The following is a 16,797-nucleotide window of genomic DNA, read 5'->3' on the forward strand; positions in this document are numbered from 1 at the left end:
CTTTCCGACCTCTCGCGAATCTCGGTGCGAGCTAGCGTTTGCGTTGCTCTCCCGAGCTCCTCCGAACGGAATTGTCCCCCGCGTCGCGACTCGACCGCGCGAATTCTCTAAGAATCCGGCAAACACCAACATTATATCAATATTATATCATTTTCCACTCAACAATATAAGTGTAATATAATATGTGTTGTATGTGACAGTTACATTGTTCAGTAGGAAATTATAATATTGATACAATCTTTGATTATACCCAGACTGCACCGTGTCTAGTAAGATCAGAACATAAGACATCTTAAGACGCCTTATGTCCCGATATTGGGCACGCGTGCTGTCTGGGCAGTCGAAGGATACAATATTGCTGTTAGTTGGTGTTCACTTGGGGAAGAGAGGACACGGAACCCTTTCTCGAATCTTTAGCGGCGGATGAGATTCACGCTCGAGGAACGAAAGGGTCCCGCCGACGGTCTCCGCGGTCGACCGCCCGCTCGATGCGCGAGCTAAACTCAAAATACAAAGTCAATCGCAGTGCCTGAAATGTTACGAAGCTAATCCGTGTAGTCGCGTCGAGCGCGAGCTCTCCCGCGCGTTCGGCAGATTGTAACGCTAACGTAGAATGATGTTTGGCTGAATCAAAGTTTGTAGCGCGGCATCCGGGCGTCAAGCGGTCCGACGCGTCGGGCCGTGACGCGCGCCGACGACATGTGTCCGATCGAGGAGGAGACTCGGGTAGTAGTAGTCTATCACATTGGCCGTCGCAAACCGCCGTCAACCGGGGTATCATCGTCCGTCGTTTAATCGCGTTTGCGTTAACCCGCGAGGGGACGGCGAGAGAGCCTTGTCGGAAAATCCCTTTGACTCGGACGTGCGGGATTCGCTCTCGGACGATCTTCAGACTTGCGATATCTGTCTGGGATCTCCGAGAGAAACGGGGAAACGAAGTACCGTCACACACTTTCGATGATCGCCACTTACAGTTTAATCAATTGTAATAATCCGCAGTTTTCACCGTTGAATCGCGTTGTAACGGTTAATTAAGAAGATAATTAAGAGATCGAAGCGTTTTGACGCCGCTGAGTGATCGTGCAAGTGTTTGGCTGTGCAAGAGAGAAAGCTGATTAGGTCTGAATAGGAAGGCTGTGAATAGGCTGAGAAGAAAGAGGGGGAGGAAGGGAGAAAAGAGAGAGAGCGAGAGAGAGAGAGAGAGAGAGAGTGCGAGCGAGAGTAAAGAATGAAAGGGTTGAGAGGGTGCGTGTGAGAGAGAGAATGCGAGAGATAAAGATATTATAATCGAAGTCAGCGAAAGTATCCCGGTATCCGCTGCGTGTATCGACGGATTCACACGCGATCAGTCTCGTAATAGTCGCTACATACCCGAGGAAATCGGGTCGGCCCGTTATCAATCAGCCGTTTATTTTGAGAAATAAACGAAAACTCCAAAAAACATAACGTTTCTCACGTACAACTACAACAACAGCATCCATGGTCTACACGTGTCGGCCTACACGTGCCTCCCGACAACCTCGACAACCTCGGCTATCGAGAGGACGTCGAAAAAAAAGAAGAAAAAGGGGGAAAAATGCAAAAAAAAAAAAAAATAAGTAAAAGATGAAACAGATTCGCGTACGAATACTGTAGCTAATTATATTGACACTTCGCTGCTTCGAGAAGCTGCAGTCTACCATGTATATATTTTCATTAATGTATGTATAATAAAATATATTCGAGACAAAATCCCCCCCGTTACTGTTATTCCACGTTGCGTTCTCGTTGCGAACAACGAATAAGGGGAATTTACCCGTGAGAATCGCCCGTGGAAGCGGGAAGGGAAAGATGATTAGCTAGTGCAGAATCTGAGAAACGCTCGCCGCTGTCGTCAGCCAAGGTCGAAGACATGCGGCCGAGCTGTGACGTCATCGAGGAACTGTTTTTCCGCGTCTCCTTGAAAGGAGAACGGAGTAGAATTGTGCCGTGCGAGTCTCGTCGATACCTTATTAAAATCTCGTTCTTGATACGAAAGAACTTGAGAAATATAATATACAATAATAATAATTAGCTTTTTATTATAGGCGGAGAAATATACGGAGTGTATCGAAAAACAACGAAACGCTGTCTAATTTTGCAATCGAAGTAATTACGACGGAGATTATTGCAAATGTGTCAAGTCAAGTTCGAAGCAGAAGCGAATCCAATATTCGCAACATATCTCGTGATTTTTATCAAAAAATTGCGCCAAATAGAAAAAATATGATAAATTAAACATTTTTAAACCCACTAAGATAATAATCGTAAAGTTTTATATATCAAATATATAATTTCTTTATTAATTTTGAAATTAACGTTCAATAAACGTTATGTACATGTCTTCTTGCACACGTGCAAATAAAGTAGTACCAATAAAGTGATTTAAGAAATATTAAAAATGCGTCGTTAGAAGAAGAAATAAAATATTAATAATCGCATTAATAAATGCGCGTTTTATCGACTGCAGGGTACGATTTGTGAAGACGAGCATGATTCTAGGTGGCACTTCTACGGTACCCACGTCGCCCGTGGCCCCGTGGCGTTTCTCGGGTCGGCGATATCGGAAAGTGGGTGTTGCTCCGTTGCTTCCATCAGTTCCGTTCCGTCAGCCCGTCAGCCGTCCGTCGGCCCGCGACCCGCGACCGAGAGAGCGCCGAGGGTATCGCGCCACGTTTAACGGGCGGACGGAGTCGAGGCAGGACAGAGCGAGATCTAGGCGAGCCACCCTTCGGGGGAGTCATGCGTAAGTGAAACTTGATCCCGCGTGCCCCGATGACCTTAAAGGGTCGCCGTGACGGCGACTCGGGCGACTTGGACGCGAAGGGTTACGAAGGGGGTCCACGGTCCACGTACGATCGATAATACTAACCGTTCGCAAGACATATCGGACGGACGGACGAACGGACGAACGGCTCCAAGTGTCACTTGCTTAACAAACGGGGCGTTTCGTCCGTCGTTTCCGGAGCACTCTGACAAATCCTTTCCTCTCGGTGCGCGTGCTCCTTCGCCTTCGAACCGCACACGTCGCGAATATGTTTTCCAGGCTGCATCCATCCATCTAATTAAGGACCGCTCGGCGAGCGTCGGAGACGTTTCTTATCGGTAGAGGAATGCCAGATTGTTGTTTATCATTTTAATTAATACGTAGTCGCAGCGTCGAGCTATTTTTAGACCGTATATGTTTTGGAACGTTTTATTGATTTTGCCACGTTCCCCCAGCAGAAATTTGGAAATTATCGATTCATCGAAGCGTTACGTTTTCATTGACTTATTTCTGGAAAACTGAATTTAAAATTATATAAATTTTGTTGGTCTTTGTCGCAATGTGTGTACTTTAAAGGTAATGAGAGCTTTGATATATCAATCGCTGGGATTTTTGTTGCAGATTGATCTCAACTCGAAAAGCTAACTTTGCCCTCTGTCAAGATGATAGGGGGTCTATTTGTTTACAACCACAAGGGAGAGGTGCTCATCTCCCGAGTGTATCGGGATGATATTGGCCGTAACGCAGTGGATGCATTTCGCGTAAATGTCATCCATGCGCGGCAGCAAGTACGCTCGCCTGTAACCAACATTGCCAGAACGTCGTTTTTCCATATAAAGCGCGCTAACATCTGGTTAGCCGCCGTCACCAAGCAAAATGTTAACGCGGCTATGGTATTCGAGCTGCTGCTGAAGATCATAGATGTTATGCAGTCGTATTTCGGCAAGATTTCAGAAGAGAACATTAAGAACAATTTCGTGCTTATTTACGAGCTGCTCGACGGTCAGTATTAAAGTTTGATTAATATTTTAATGACCTATAAATGGCTTTTTCCTCGGCGCTTTATTCGTTGTTTTTTTTTTTTTTTTTTACAGAGATACTTGACTTTGGATATCCACAGAACTGTGATACGGGAGTGCTGAAGACATTTATCACTCAGCAAGGCGTGAAATCAGCCACCAAGGAAGAACAAGCTCAAATAACATCGCAAGTCACCGGTCAGATCGGATGGAGACGAGAGGGTATCAAGTACAGGCGTAACGAACTTTTCCTGGACGTACTTGAATACGTGAATCTATTGATGAGCCCTCAGGGTCAGGTTCTCAGCGCTCACGTTGCTGGAAAGGTAAATTTTCTAAGGAAGATAAAATAATTTGTTAGGACTTTCACAGATTTCTAATAAAAAAAATTTTTTCGCAGGTGGTAATGAAATCCTATTTATCCGGGATGCCGGAATGCAAGTTTGGGATCAACGACAAGATCGTTATGGAGGCTAAGGGCATGAAAGGAGGTGGTGGATTGGGAGGCGGTGGAGATGATCCCACAGGCGCTAGATCCGGCAAGCCGGTTGTCGTTATCGATGACTGCCAATTCCATCAGTGCGTTAAGCTTAGCAAATTCGAGACCGAACATTCCATTAGTTTTATACCGCCGGATGGTGAATTTGAGCTGATGAGGTGAGACAATCGTGAGAATAATCGGTTCTAATCTAAGGTACAAAAAAAATCATTCTTATTTACAGATACCGTACCACGAAGGATATATCATTGCCCTTCCGCGTGATACCGTTAGTACGCGAGGTGGGCCGAACGAAAATGGAAGTTAAGGCGGTCCTGAAATCAAACTTCAAGCCCTCGTTGCTGGGGCAGAAGATAGAGGTGCGCGTACCGACGCCGTTAAATACCGCGGGCGTGCAGCTGATATGTTTGAAGGGTAAGGCGAAGTACAAAGCATCGGAGAACGCGATCGTATGGAAGATCAAGCGCATGGCCGGCATGAAGGAGACGCAGCTGTCCGCCGAGATCGATCTGCTGGAGACAGACGCGAAGAAGAAATGGACGAGGCCGCCGATATCGATGAATTTCGAAGTGCCGTTTGCGCCGTCCGGCTTCAAAGTGCGCTACTTGAAAGTTTTCGAGTCCAAATTGAATTACTCCGATCACGACGTGATAAAATGGGTTCGTTACATAGGCCGCAGCGGCCTGTACGAGACGCGGTGTTAATGATTCCGAGTCTCGATGTGGAGGCGTAAATAATTGTTAAAGAAGTAATCTCAATGCGAAAGCCACGACTACGAGTATCGATATCGGCTGTTTCTCGTTATTATTTCATTGTGGCGCATATTCGAAGCAACGATCTGAAATTGTTGTCCGATGGTTAACGTACCGAATCGCGTACGGTACGTAGTGATGGATCGAGGCTGCGTTCGGGAAGCGCGCTATTAGCGCTATTGCATCATTCTATCTTTATCGGTCATCAGGTGTAAAACAAGGATAAAATAAGCAAATAGCACTAATAGTGTCTTCCCGAACGCACCCAATGTATCGAAAGAAGAATTCCATTGTCAGCACAAAATTTCTGTATAATTGCAGGACTTTTTTTTTGTATATTACACAGTGTACCAGCACGAGTGACGTTCATTTTTATTTGTTAGGAGAAGATGCGATATTACGTTGGGAGAAAACTTTCCAAACGCAAAAAGTAAAAATAGGTTCCAACCCAACTTATGTTAAGCGAATATCATAATTAGTATCAGGCCAGATTATTTCTTTCGCGCCAATTTTTCACGTCGTCCATTTTTTCGATTCTCGCGATATCGCACCACGCATAGTGGCTGGTATGAGGTATAATCATATTTTGTTAACGTTGAAACGTTACCGAAAATTATGATAATTATGGTGATACGATAGGTACGATCATGGATTGTTTATATACATTTACTCGTATCATTTAACGAGATTTTTATTTTCTTTTGCTTCGTTCCTGCCGAAATGATCAATACAAGTTTTTAGTATTAATATAATTCCAAGCTAAGTAATTAAAACATCTCGATTCGCCTCTGGAATTAATGCAGCCATTAGGATGATCTATATTCAAGAAATATAAATATATTTGTAGGATTATTATACGTAATGTTTTTTCCCGGAGCACATCATGAATTTCTGTATTATATATGTATTAATATATATGTACGCGAATTTTAATTACTCATTTCTCGCGTAACGATATATGGAGTTATGGCCTCTTTGGTACCGGAGTTTGAACGTAACTGAGCAAATCCGTGTGCCACGGATCATTCGGTGCGAGCTTGCGACGCGCTCAATGAAATGTAGAATGCTATTAACCTGTTATCCGTGCATGAGAATAAGAGTAGAAAGAAGCATCGATCGATTGTACGAGCGTGATTGATTTGGTCTCTCTAAAAGAACGCTCGAATGCGTAATGAAATATATGTGTAAAATAAATTAGCGCGCGTTAAACTTAATTATCCCGCTCTTCTTCAAATTATCATCCTCGCGCGACAAAATTCGTTCGGAAACTCGCGTGTAAAGTCAATGAAATTTGATGTAATTTGAAATTACAGTTTAAATTAATGAATCGAAGACTATAATAGACTTCGAATAAAGGCAAGTGCCATTTTAGGATAACACGATATTTAGGATAATAAACGAAGCGTAAACTGTTCACCTTTAATTGGTACGATGATTATTTACGACGATTTCGGATTCGCAAAAAAGTATTCTCAAGATAATCGACGAGATACAGCATTATTTATATGAAAAACAATACGAAAAAGAGTTGCAGAAGTTACTCGAAAACGTTCGAAAGTTCACGCCGCCTCGGTCTTGTCAACATATCGAACGATATATCGATATGCGATTTCTCGCAAGAGCAGCATGTCGGATATTTCAAACTAAAGGACGTTGGTAAAAACACTAATTTCACAAAAGTTAATAGAAAATTCTTCGAATCGCAGAACGACAGATCAAATAACGATCGAGTAGCGACGGTTTCATTCGCGCGCTCTCTTCCGTTTCCGTCGAGGTCTGTTTTCCGTTAGTGCACCCTGGTGCAGTAAGTTAGAATGAAACAAGTAGATTTTGTTTCACTCCAACTTACCGCACCAGGGTGCACTAGTTACTAGTTCAGGGTTCAGCAGTGCAACAACAGGAACGCGAGCCCTCGATTCAAATAATTACGATCTTCACAAGGCTGCAGCGCGATATTTTTGATTCGGTACGACTCGTGGGTGTCCTAAGCGACACTTGATGGCGCGTCCGTGTGATTCCTCGTCGCCGAGAGATCGTCGAGAAGCCGATTTTTCGCGTTCCAACGTCGCCGCCTGCGGTTCCGCGGAAAAGTTGGCGCGCGCGGCGGCGGGAAACGCTTTGAATTTCTCCGCGAGTTTTCTCGTCTACGTCCGCCCTGGCGGCACAGAGCGCGACGCGACGCGACGCGACGCGATTCTCGCCTCTAGCACGCAGAGCGGCGCATGCGGTCCACGCTCGCCTCGCGCCTCCGCCTCCGCTCTGTTCCGTGCGCGTACAACGTATACGTGTCGCACGTACTTATACCTGTCATGGATTCCGAGGATCGACCGCGGCCGCCGCGGGCACGCGTGATCGCGCGATTCCCTGCGTGAGAGTGTCGCGCAACGCACGTACGCACGCACGCACGCACGCACGCACGCACGCACGCCGAGCCGACGGGACGGTGTCCGACGTGCACGGGAAAAAGCGCAATCGGACTAGACACCGTCGTCATCGTTGTCGTCGTCGTCGTCGTCATCGTCGATCATGAGCGTCGCGGTACCGTCGCGCGGAGGAAGGTGCCGTCGCCGCCGCTGGTGAACGAGCTGCTGACGGCGAGAGAAAGAAAGAGAGAGAGAGAGAGAAACGCCCGGGAGAGACGCGGATCGACGCGACGTGCCGAAATGATTACCTTCGTCGGCGACGGGCCTTCTGTTCTCATTCGGAGCACGGACCACGTGAGTATCCCGTCACTGCACTTTTCTCTCTTTATCGTATAATTTTAAGCGTCTCTCCATCCCCCCGGGTAAATACAGGAGCGCTGGGAGAACGGGGGTGCACGCCTACGGAGCTAGGCAACGGGAGAACGAAGAACGACGAGCGTGTGCGTGTCGCTGTCGCCGCGACGTCGCCCGTCCGCGTGGCGGCTTGCGGCTTTATGGTCGCCGCTATTTTTAGCGCGTACTCTGGTTGTAAACCCGCGGGCCCGCCGCCGCCACCCGCGCGCGACTCGCGCGAGGGAGGAATCTCTCTTTGTCCGCGGGCACGTGCGCGGCGACCATGCATTACACCATACGGTCCGTCCGGATTCGCGCTGGAGGTTTCAGGCTCTAAACTGGGCTCGTTGTCTTATCGCGACGGGCACGTTCCTCGATCCGCGTCGCGTCGACGGCGTCAACTTTTGGCGGGAACATCGTTGGATCGCCAAACGCGAAGATCACTTTGCCGCGTGCTATACGTTCCTATACAACTTTCATCGATCCGGGAGGACAATCAAGCTTTTTTAATCGGGAACGCCGTTTTTCCAGCTCTCTGACGCCCGCGCCGCTTCGAAACACATTTCTGAATATCGGACGGGAATTAAAAAGCGTTGAAGCTTCTAAATGGATAACTGATATAAAAGTGCGCTCAGCTTTTACAAGCGTATTAAACAAGCTTCTATTTAAAGATTAGTTCGCGTAGATTGATTTTAATCGCGCTCGCGCTCTCTCCGGTTAAAATTGTGCGAATCGAAAATACCGTTGATGTTACGCGCGAATTGTTATCGCGTCGACCTGCGGAATACAATGGCTATGTTTCGCGAATTTTTCGTTATTGCGATAAATGGGGGGGTTTTATCTCTCAAGGGCGAGTAATATTTTTGAAAGATAACGTCGGGGAAAAAGTAGGAGCCATGCTCGCGCTTTTGAAAGAGCGTCGCGTGTAAATTCGATATCTCTTATCGCCCGTGTAATAAATTTAGTTTTTAGTTTTCGAGGCTGGAGTTATAAGAGAAATAAGCGTTTTTGTTGTATCGATCAACTTCACGATGCTTCGCGGAATAATTTTCCTTTTTGGAAATATCTATATATATATATATATATATTTACTTTTTAATATTACATATTGCGTAAGGTTTATATGTGTACAGATGGGAACACAGGACGAGCATTTCTCATTAACCATATTTAATTATTGCTAGAAAGCTTAAAAGTTATTCGGGCTTTAAATATCTCGCTCGCAAATAAACGTGGAGATCGTCCTCGCGTTTCCACAGCAATCTGGGCTTATTTCCCGTGCTGAAATTTGGCAATGATTAATTTCTATAATCTAAGAAATCTCCGTTCTCGCCTTTCATAATGCAAATGTTCATGGATGTTAACGCCGACGCGACGTAATCTTCTCTAACAGCAGCCGCGTCGTATATATATGTCCCTTAAGGGCTGAAAGACCCCTCGTGAAGGATAATATTTTCAGAACACAAGGTTAATCCCTTGGTCTTCTTGCCTTGACTTATTGAAGCAAGAAACTCTTTTCTCTCGAGTCTTCTTGCTGCGCGAAGACTCGAGGATCGATGCGAAGGATGGCTGTGAAATGAGAAATTTATTTAACATTTTAGCTCTCGTGTGTGTGTGTGTGTGTGTTACGAGTCTCTCTAATTCACGTGGAAAGAGAATAACGAGTCTTGAATTTATACAATCGAATTCAGATACTTTTAAACAAAAAAAATGGCACACGGGATACAATATCGATGTAATATCAACGTGTTATTGTGTTCCGTCAAACTGGACTCGTTATCTCGATGAGTTTATCGTAATCAGCTGTTATCAAGAGTGACGCGCCACGCGTTTCCTGCCGCCTGGGATTCTAATGGCACGTTCGAAGACGATAGGAGCAACTATAGCATAACTAGGAACGCCCATAGAAACATCACACTTTAGAATATCTCAGACTTCCAACCAACTGTTTGGAAACCGAACATTCATTCTCGAACAAAATTGGTGTTTTAAAGTGGATAAGATAAAATAGAATTTTCCTCTATAACACATACATATTTAATAACTATTATATAAAACAATGGAAGAGGATACAAGTAATATAGTTTACCATTAGAAGAAAATTTATATATATAAGTTATGAGAGAGGTGCAATTTCGTAATAGATTGGCAGGGAATGATTTATCGTACGCGACTGATATTCTCTAAGGTGATTAATGGAAGAAAATTCGCCGTGGAGTAATGCTCGCAATTCGATCTCGAAAGTTTTCTAATCGATCTCTTCAGTTTTATTTTTTTTTATCTTCAGCTCGCTACTCGCACGCGTTCTTTATCGTGCCTCATAAACGTCAAACTACGACGATCCCTGTAGCGAGGCAGTTTCGCTTTTGGAGGACGTGCGCAACATATGGGTGCCTGGAGATCGATCGTTCTAAACGCGTGTCATGCGATTTTCCGGTTAACGATATCGGCTGACGAAGCTGACGGTGGTGCAGACGGCGGTCTAAAGAATTCTACATCCGTTACAAAAGCGCGATGAGAAAAAATATATATATCGGATTTTAGCATCCTCTTTATTGACATCGTTAGATTTTATTCATTGCCCGGTGCTCTTTTTCATTCACGTCATTTTCGACATGTTAGATTTTATTCCGCGCGAGGAAGCATTAGCGAAGGGAAAATTATTTCTATGCGAAGCTTTTGTGATACAGATGAATTTAATCAAGTCAGGGAGCGCGCGCGCGAGTCTGCTTTTCATGCAACATGCGAGTATGCGACGCTCTTTCTTAACGTGGAGAGTCTTTTTTTTTATACGCAGTTTTTATACGCCGTTATTTTTTTAAATGCAATGCTTTAATCATCTTTAGCGTTAATTTGAAAGCATGGTCTGCAAGTCATAAGTCCCGGGATTACACGTGACGTATACACTGCGCGGCTAAGGATTACGAGTGACAAGTATTAATCCACAGTGTGTATTAACAGATGAATTTAATTTTGCACGTACGAGAAAATGAATCGTCCGGTCTACGAAAGAAAACTTCTTGATTTCACACTCATTTGTGTAACAGCGATTCAGACCTATTAAATATTAAAACATATATGTGCTTTCTCGTTTAATGAGTCTAAAAAAAGTCACGTAAACATCATTTAACAATTACAAGAGAGAATTGTGTTTTATCATCACTTTGATCATTTTATTATACGACCTTGCTAAAGGTCCACAAAAAATAAAACCAAGAAGTGCCAAGAACGTTATGCAAATGTATAACGCTTTTGTTAACTTTGTTCTGTGCTGAAAAGCACAGAAGCTATAGCTTTTATGAAACGCCAAGTGGCTCAAATTTTCAAGGAAGTTTTGAACGTATTTTCACAGCACCTTTTTCGAGCACTGTATTCAGCGAATCTCCGGTATAATTCTCGCTCGCTCGTCATGCGAATGACCGCGCGATTCGAGATCGGCGTTAACGAGATTTCGTTCGCGGGTGCGACGGATCGACCGATTAAAAAACTCAAGATCTAATCTTTCGACAATCGGAACAGATACGTGAGTTTAGGTGAGTTGGAGCGCTCAACGTGCTGTGTAGGATAGTAAGGGGCGGACATCCTCCGCGTGTGAACGCACCGGCGCGCGGCGACGCGACGCCGACGGTTCTATTATTACTGCACGTGCCGTTGTACCGGCAGATATCCGCTACGCGCGCGCTCGATACGGCTCCATACATGAATGACCGCGATATTTACTCGCCGTTAACATTCACCCTGTATATTTTATGCCTGTTGCAGGCACGCCAAGCATTAATTCTTACTAAAATACACGACGTGCATTTATCACGGATCGTACTTGCGTGACGAGTTGCGCGTCATCGTGATCGGAACGCTTTGACGGATTATATTTCAGTATCGGGGTGTCGCACTATTTTTGAAAGAGTTTGAAATAAAACCAATGACGCGTCCAATTTATCTCTCTTCATCACGCGCTTCCTTTATCGCCGATAATTTTTAATTAAGTATTTCGGTAATTCTTACCTTTTCGTCGGAAGTTAACAGCGCAGGAATGTTTATCATTATTAATTTCTGACCTGATGAAATAAAAATTGTTTACATTATGCTAATAATTCACAATTTCTATATGATGTAAAATTCAAACGGCATTCAATGAAAAGATGTGAAAATCTGTTTATTTCTGTTGTCTCTACACGCGCCAGACACATTGTCAGCATTTTTCTCTAAGTCGCGAGAATTGTTGTATACGCGAAAATTGGCAATGATGGGCTTCTGTTTGCCGAGCAGATCCATGACAGTGACGGCCAAGAAATACGTTATGGATAATTTTTTTTCTTATTTTTTATCTTGGACTAATGAATCAAAATTTTCTCTTCACAAAGATTAATCAAATAAAATGCAAATTATATGTCAAACACATTTTGAATATACAAAAGAACTGTTATCTCTTTTATTGAGATTACTATAATACACTAATAACTTGGAACAATTTCAAGTGCTTAAATGATATTTGTTTTTTATTTTATGCAGACAAGACAGAATTATGTGAAATATTGTATTTGAATGTTCCTAATACATTATAATTCTCTACAATATCATAACTTTAAAATTTATTATTATTTGTCAAATATATTAGGGATACGTTAAAATAATTATAATTAAATTTATAATTTATAAATTATAAATATAGATATACAATTGAATTAAATTATAAATTAATAACACATTTTTTCTTGAATTCAAGAAACTATAAGAATAAACTTTATATACTTTATAAATATATATACATAGATATATCAAACATTTTATCTTTTTAGTGGTTTTTGACTTCACAAATTTTGCTCTTTCTCTTTATTTCACGGCGTATCACAGAGTATCACGGCACAAATGGTTCTGAACAAAACCCATCCAATTTTAAGCCGCAATTCCTTCAAGATCTCCTGTTGCTATACAAGCTCGGAGATCTCGAAAACAAATTCCTTTAAGTACTCGCGGGCGAACCAAGAAAATGTGAAAATCGCGTTGGACTTTAAATCAGGGTGACCAGATCTTTAGATTGCAATATAAACCGAGGTCACCATAAGATCTGTTTTGTATGTTCCATTATATAAATGTATCGAAAAATATTTTAGATTTTCGCTGTCAATAGTTTTTTATGTTTTCTAAAGACACGAAGTGCCGGTTCATATTCATTACTGTAGCAAATATGTCAGTGTGACGGTATACCTTCTTTTATATATGCAGAAGCCGAAAATTATATGAATCGCGAATCATCAATTTTGTTTAAAGAATTTTTTCCTTTTTTACGCGGCGATTTAACACGAATTAATCTTTCTTCCTTAACGAAGTCGCCCAACGATGATGAGACTCTCAATTAAATTTCTTAGACAAGCTCGATCGATCTTCCACTACGGGTATGAACGCTCGGTGAAAAAGCGGGGCACATTAGAGCATTGAATGTGCAACGGGCCATTATCTAAAAGCCAGCAGCTTCTGGACCCAACCTTAGTTTAAACCGCGCACACGTTCGTTACTTCGACATCGAGGTAGTGTGTCGCGAGAGTTTTGCCTTATTGAAAGATAGAGGCGGAGAGTCGTCGGGCCGCTCGTTGCCGGCGTGTCGGCGAAAAATAATCCCATCGATTCGCCTTCCGGAAGAAGCCACGCCGGTATGGTCGGGCTCGCACAGTTACGAACGAAAGCGGGCGTGTAGGATCCGCGCCGGGGTGGCGGTGGTTGTAGGCACGGGCGGGTAGGATCATCCCCTAAAACGACAGCTTTAATATCAGCTTAGATGTGTTTGTGCGCGCAGGAGGAGCAGGCGGCAGCGGCGGACGAGTGGGAGCTTTAAGAGCCGGAGAACGTGTCGTGCTGGAGAACGACACGCTTAACGTCGTCGCCGTCGCCGTCGTCGTCATCGTCGACAGGCAGCAGACGAGAAGGGAGCACGCTCTCTCGCATTCGGCGAGGATAGACCAGCGGGGAATCGCGCGACGAGGATGAGGCAGGTAGTCGTGCTGGAGCCAGCGGGCAGCGTCTTGGTGATCAGACAGACCTCCCTGAGTGGCGGCGGCGTCGCCACCACCGGGAATGTCAATTCCAGCCCAACGGGCACCAACGACACCCACGCCTTGGTCAATCACGCCGCCGTCTCCACGATCGCCTCTAACGACCACAACCAAAACAGGATAGTCGTGGTGCGCTCGTCCACTACATCGTCCACCTGCATGACCAGCTCGGTGAGAACGACGCTTGACCTTTACACGTGCTTAACCGAACGAACCGCGAGTTGTAGAACCGTTGTAGAGGCGGGTTTAGCTTGTTCAGGGACCTCTGTCCATGTTTACTTTACGAGTTTGTTGTAACACAGATTCTGGTTGCTAACTAAGCTCAAAATTGAATCCGTTATCGTTGTTAGCGTTTTACTTTCGCGAGTTAACGCTTGCGGGAAAACAAATCGTGGCGTAGAGTTACAAAGATTAATCCGATCTTTGAATGGAGCTCGCAGTCGAGCACCTGAAACCTGCATCTAGAAATTTTTATTCTACAGATTATTATTACTTATAATGAACACTCCGCGACCGCGTTTCTCGGAGAGAATATTATTTTAAACTTTATATATATTATATCAAATACGAGACGGCGGCGCTATTTCCAAGGTGCAACGTGGATATCCAATACGGGACTGTAAATCGGTTAATTAATTCTCATTCGTGAGCTGTTATCTGGTAAATTGTCTGCCGATGTTACCTCGATTTAACTACCACGTGAAACGTGAAAGTCGTATTAGGAAAGTTCCCGCTAAAAACGTGTCGGCGGTAAAAGGTCAAATGATCGCTGAATGCGGGGGAAGAAAGTGCGAGACAGGTTGTCTTGTCTCTCTTCCCCTGTCGGCTTACGACAGATGTCTTCGGGAAAGATCTGAGCTAGTCTCGCAACTAAGTACTTACAGAATAAAATACTTGCCTTTCCAACCAGTACAGCGAGAGAGAGAGAGAGAGAGAGAGAGAGAGAGAGAGAGAGAGAGAGAGAAAAAAACTCTGCCGCCTATATAGCTTTACAATACGAAACGAGACAACTTCAATTATAGCTGGGAATGGGTGGCAGGTGGTACCACGAGCCTCGCCTCGTTCCGATGTAAAGGGTTAAAGAGGATAGATCGCTCCTCGAAGGACGTTTCGCCATTTCTCAGTGTCGCGATTTCACGCAATTTCTACGTTATTTGCTTATTTTTCTTATCAATAATGCATTGTTTTTTTTATAATTATAAGATCGATCAACGTTTAAAATTTCAGTGCGCTTCTTTCATCTACTTTTAATATATAACTTTCAATTTCTTTTCATTAAAATTATAGCGAATTCTCGAAAGAGGCATTCTATGCTCACGAGTCTTTCTAATGTTACTTATATTAAATTATTCTAAAAAAATTTATTGGACAAAGCATTGTTATCTTTGTATTAACATTTCTTTTGCTTTTCGATCAGTAAAATAACTAAATAACCAAAATAGCCTATAAATACCGACGAGAGACCGCAATTTACGATCGCTTTGTGTACCATTTAGGTCGACAATCATGCATCGACCAACGGTAATAGCAACATCAACGTTAACGCGAACATTAATGGGAACCCGGGCGGCATCAGCTGCAAGCCGTCATCGAAGGTCGCAGTTGGCGGCGGTACCTGCAAGTCGCATGAGAGAAACGATCATCTACGAAATGAGCATAAGAATCAGGACGGAGTCGCCAACGGCAACGAGACGAACCCTGCCGCTGGATGTCGTCCAAGGGCGAGCAAGGAAGCCGCTCATGAAAACGTCGCCCCCGACAGGAAGCTCGATGGCGCGGATCCCATCTCCCGTGAGTACTTTCGCCATTACTCACCTGTATCTTTGACAACTCGAGCGATCGCCTCGTGAATTATTTACCCGTGCATCTGGTTCAGACGTACGATATGTCCCCGTATGCTCGATATGACGAATGTTGAGGCTAGATTAATATATATCGGAATGCGAACAACTGACGTCGGCAGGTCGGCTTACATCCCAAAGCTGGGAGGACATATTAACGGTTAAATGAGCTGTCATTTGATATGAAGGTAAAATTATCTATATGAAAGAAACATCAGAAAACTCTTCCTCATTTCAATTGCCTAATGGAAGCACGAATTATTGCATATCAGCATCAATGTCGCGGTGGGAGTTCTCGTGATTGTTGTGTCGTTAGGAAAAGTTTTCGGGCTCGCCTGTCTAAGGGAGGTTTTAAGTAGTTGTCGAAAAATTATGGCGCTCTCGCACGAAGAGAGCTAAACGGAGAAGCGGACGAAGAATTAGTCCCGCGCGTTGAGACTCGCAAGAAAATCGCAATGAAGTTTAAAACAAACCCCCAGCGTTTTAAAGCGAACGGTTACATCACCGCGCACGAGATCGGTGGCACCGGAACGGAGAGAAGCCTGACCAAAGTTTCCACTCATCACGATGGAAACGGAAACTGCACACAAACTGCACTCGAGTTTCGCACGGAATGACTTCGGGGCCCGTAAACCACGCGATTACCGGCGAGTGTGACTGTATGAGAGAACGATAAACTATCGGTCCTACAACTTTTACAGTTTGTACCTTCCTGTGCGAATCGGTTAAGAAGCAGTAACTACTCCTTAGGGCTATTAACGTGCGGATAATTGAACGCGATAAGAGTGAGGCTAGCCATAAGAAAATCCGTATTAAATTGAGTTTGTAGAAAGACTTGAGAATAAAACAGAAATGATATAAACGGTGATAATATAAAACGAAATCGTGAGATTAAATATTTCGGTTTTTCTGTAAATCTCAAAATCCTTTCGTTGATGTGGATTTTTTTATCAAATTAAATCTCTTAGATATTTTAATAAATATTAATATTCTCAGTAATATATTTGAATTGAGATATTGATTCTTTAGAGCTTTTTTTTATATTTTTGATTGTCAGTATTTTAGATACTTGAACTTTATATCTCAAATATGTGC

General features: G+C 43.7%; 2 protein-coding genes across 5 annotated transcripts in view; both read left to right on the plus strand.

The window, feature by feature from the left end:
- Nucleotides 1-2,583: 2,583 nt before the first annotated feature.
- Ap-2mu (adaptor protein complex 2, mu subunit) lies at nucleotides 2,584-6,249 on the plus strand. Its single transcript, XM_077401341.1, has 5 exons — nucleotides 2,584-2,764; nucleotides 3,407-3,787; nucleotides 3,880-4,130; nucleotides 4,205-4,461; nucleotides 4,527-6,249. Exons 2-5 carry the CDS (start codon nucleotides 3,448-3,450, stop codon nucleotides 5,005-5,007), a joined length of 1,329 nt encoding a protein of 442 aa, XP_077257467.1. The 5' UTR covers nucleotides 2,584-2,764; nucleotides 3,407-3,447; the 3' UTR covers nucleotides 5,008-6,249.
- A 1,028-nt stretch (nucleotides 6,250-7,277) lies between these two features.
- Camta (Calmodulin-binding transcription activator) overlaps nucleotides 7,278-16,797 on the plus strand; it is a 49,278-nt gene continuing 39,758 nt past the window's right edge. For 2 of the 4 annotated variants that reach the window (XM_077401174.1, XM_077401172.1), the window contains exons 1-3: nucleotides 7,279-7,772; nucleotides 13,606-14,032; nucleotides 15,358-15,652. In XM_077401174.1, the coding sequence (XP_077257300.1) occupies nucleotides 13,793-14,032; nucleotides 15,358-15,652 (535 nt within the window). In that variant the 5' untranslated portion in view covers nucleotides 7,279-7,772; nucleotides 13,606-13,792. Of the gene's footprint in view, nucleotides 7,773-13,587; nucleotides 14,033-15,357; nucleotides 15,653-16,797 lie in introns of all 4 variants that reach the window. The other 2 variants (XM_077401176.1, XM_077401173.1) reach the window with 2 other exon arrangements.

This window comes from Temnothorax americanus, unplaced genomic scaffold, assembly GCF_048541705.1.
Source record: "Temnothorax americanus isolate GAGA-0224 unplaced genomic scaffold, ASM4854170v1 Scaffold14, whole genome shotgun sequence".
Classification (NCBI taxonomy): Eukaryota; Metazoa; Arthropoda; class Insecta; order Hymenoptera; family Formicidae; genus Temnothorax; species Temnothorax americanus.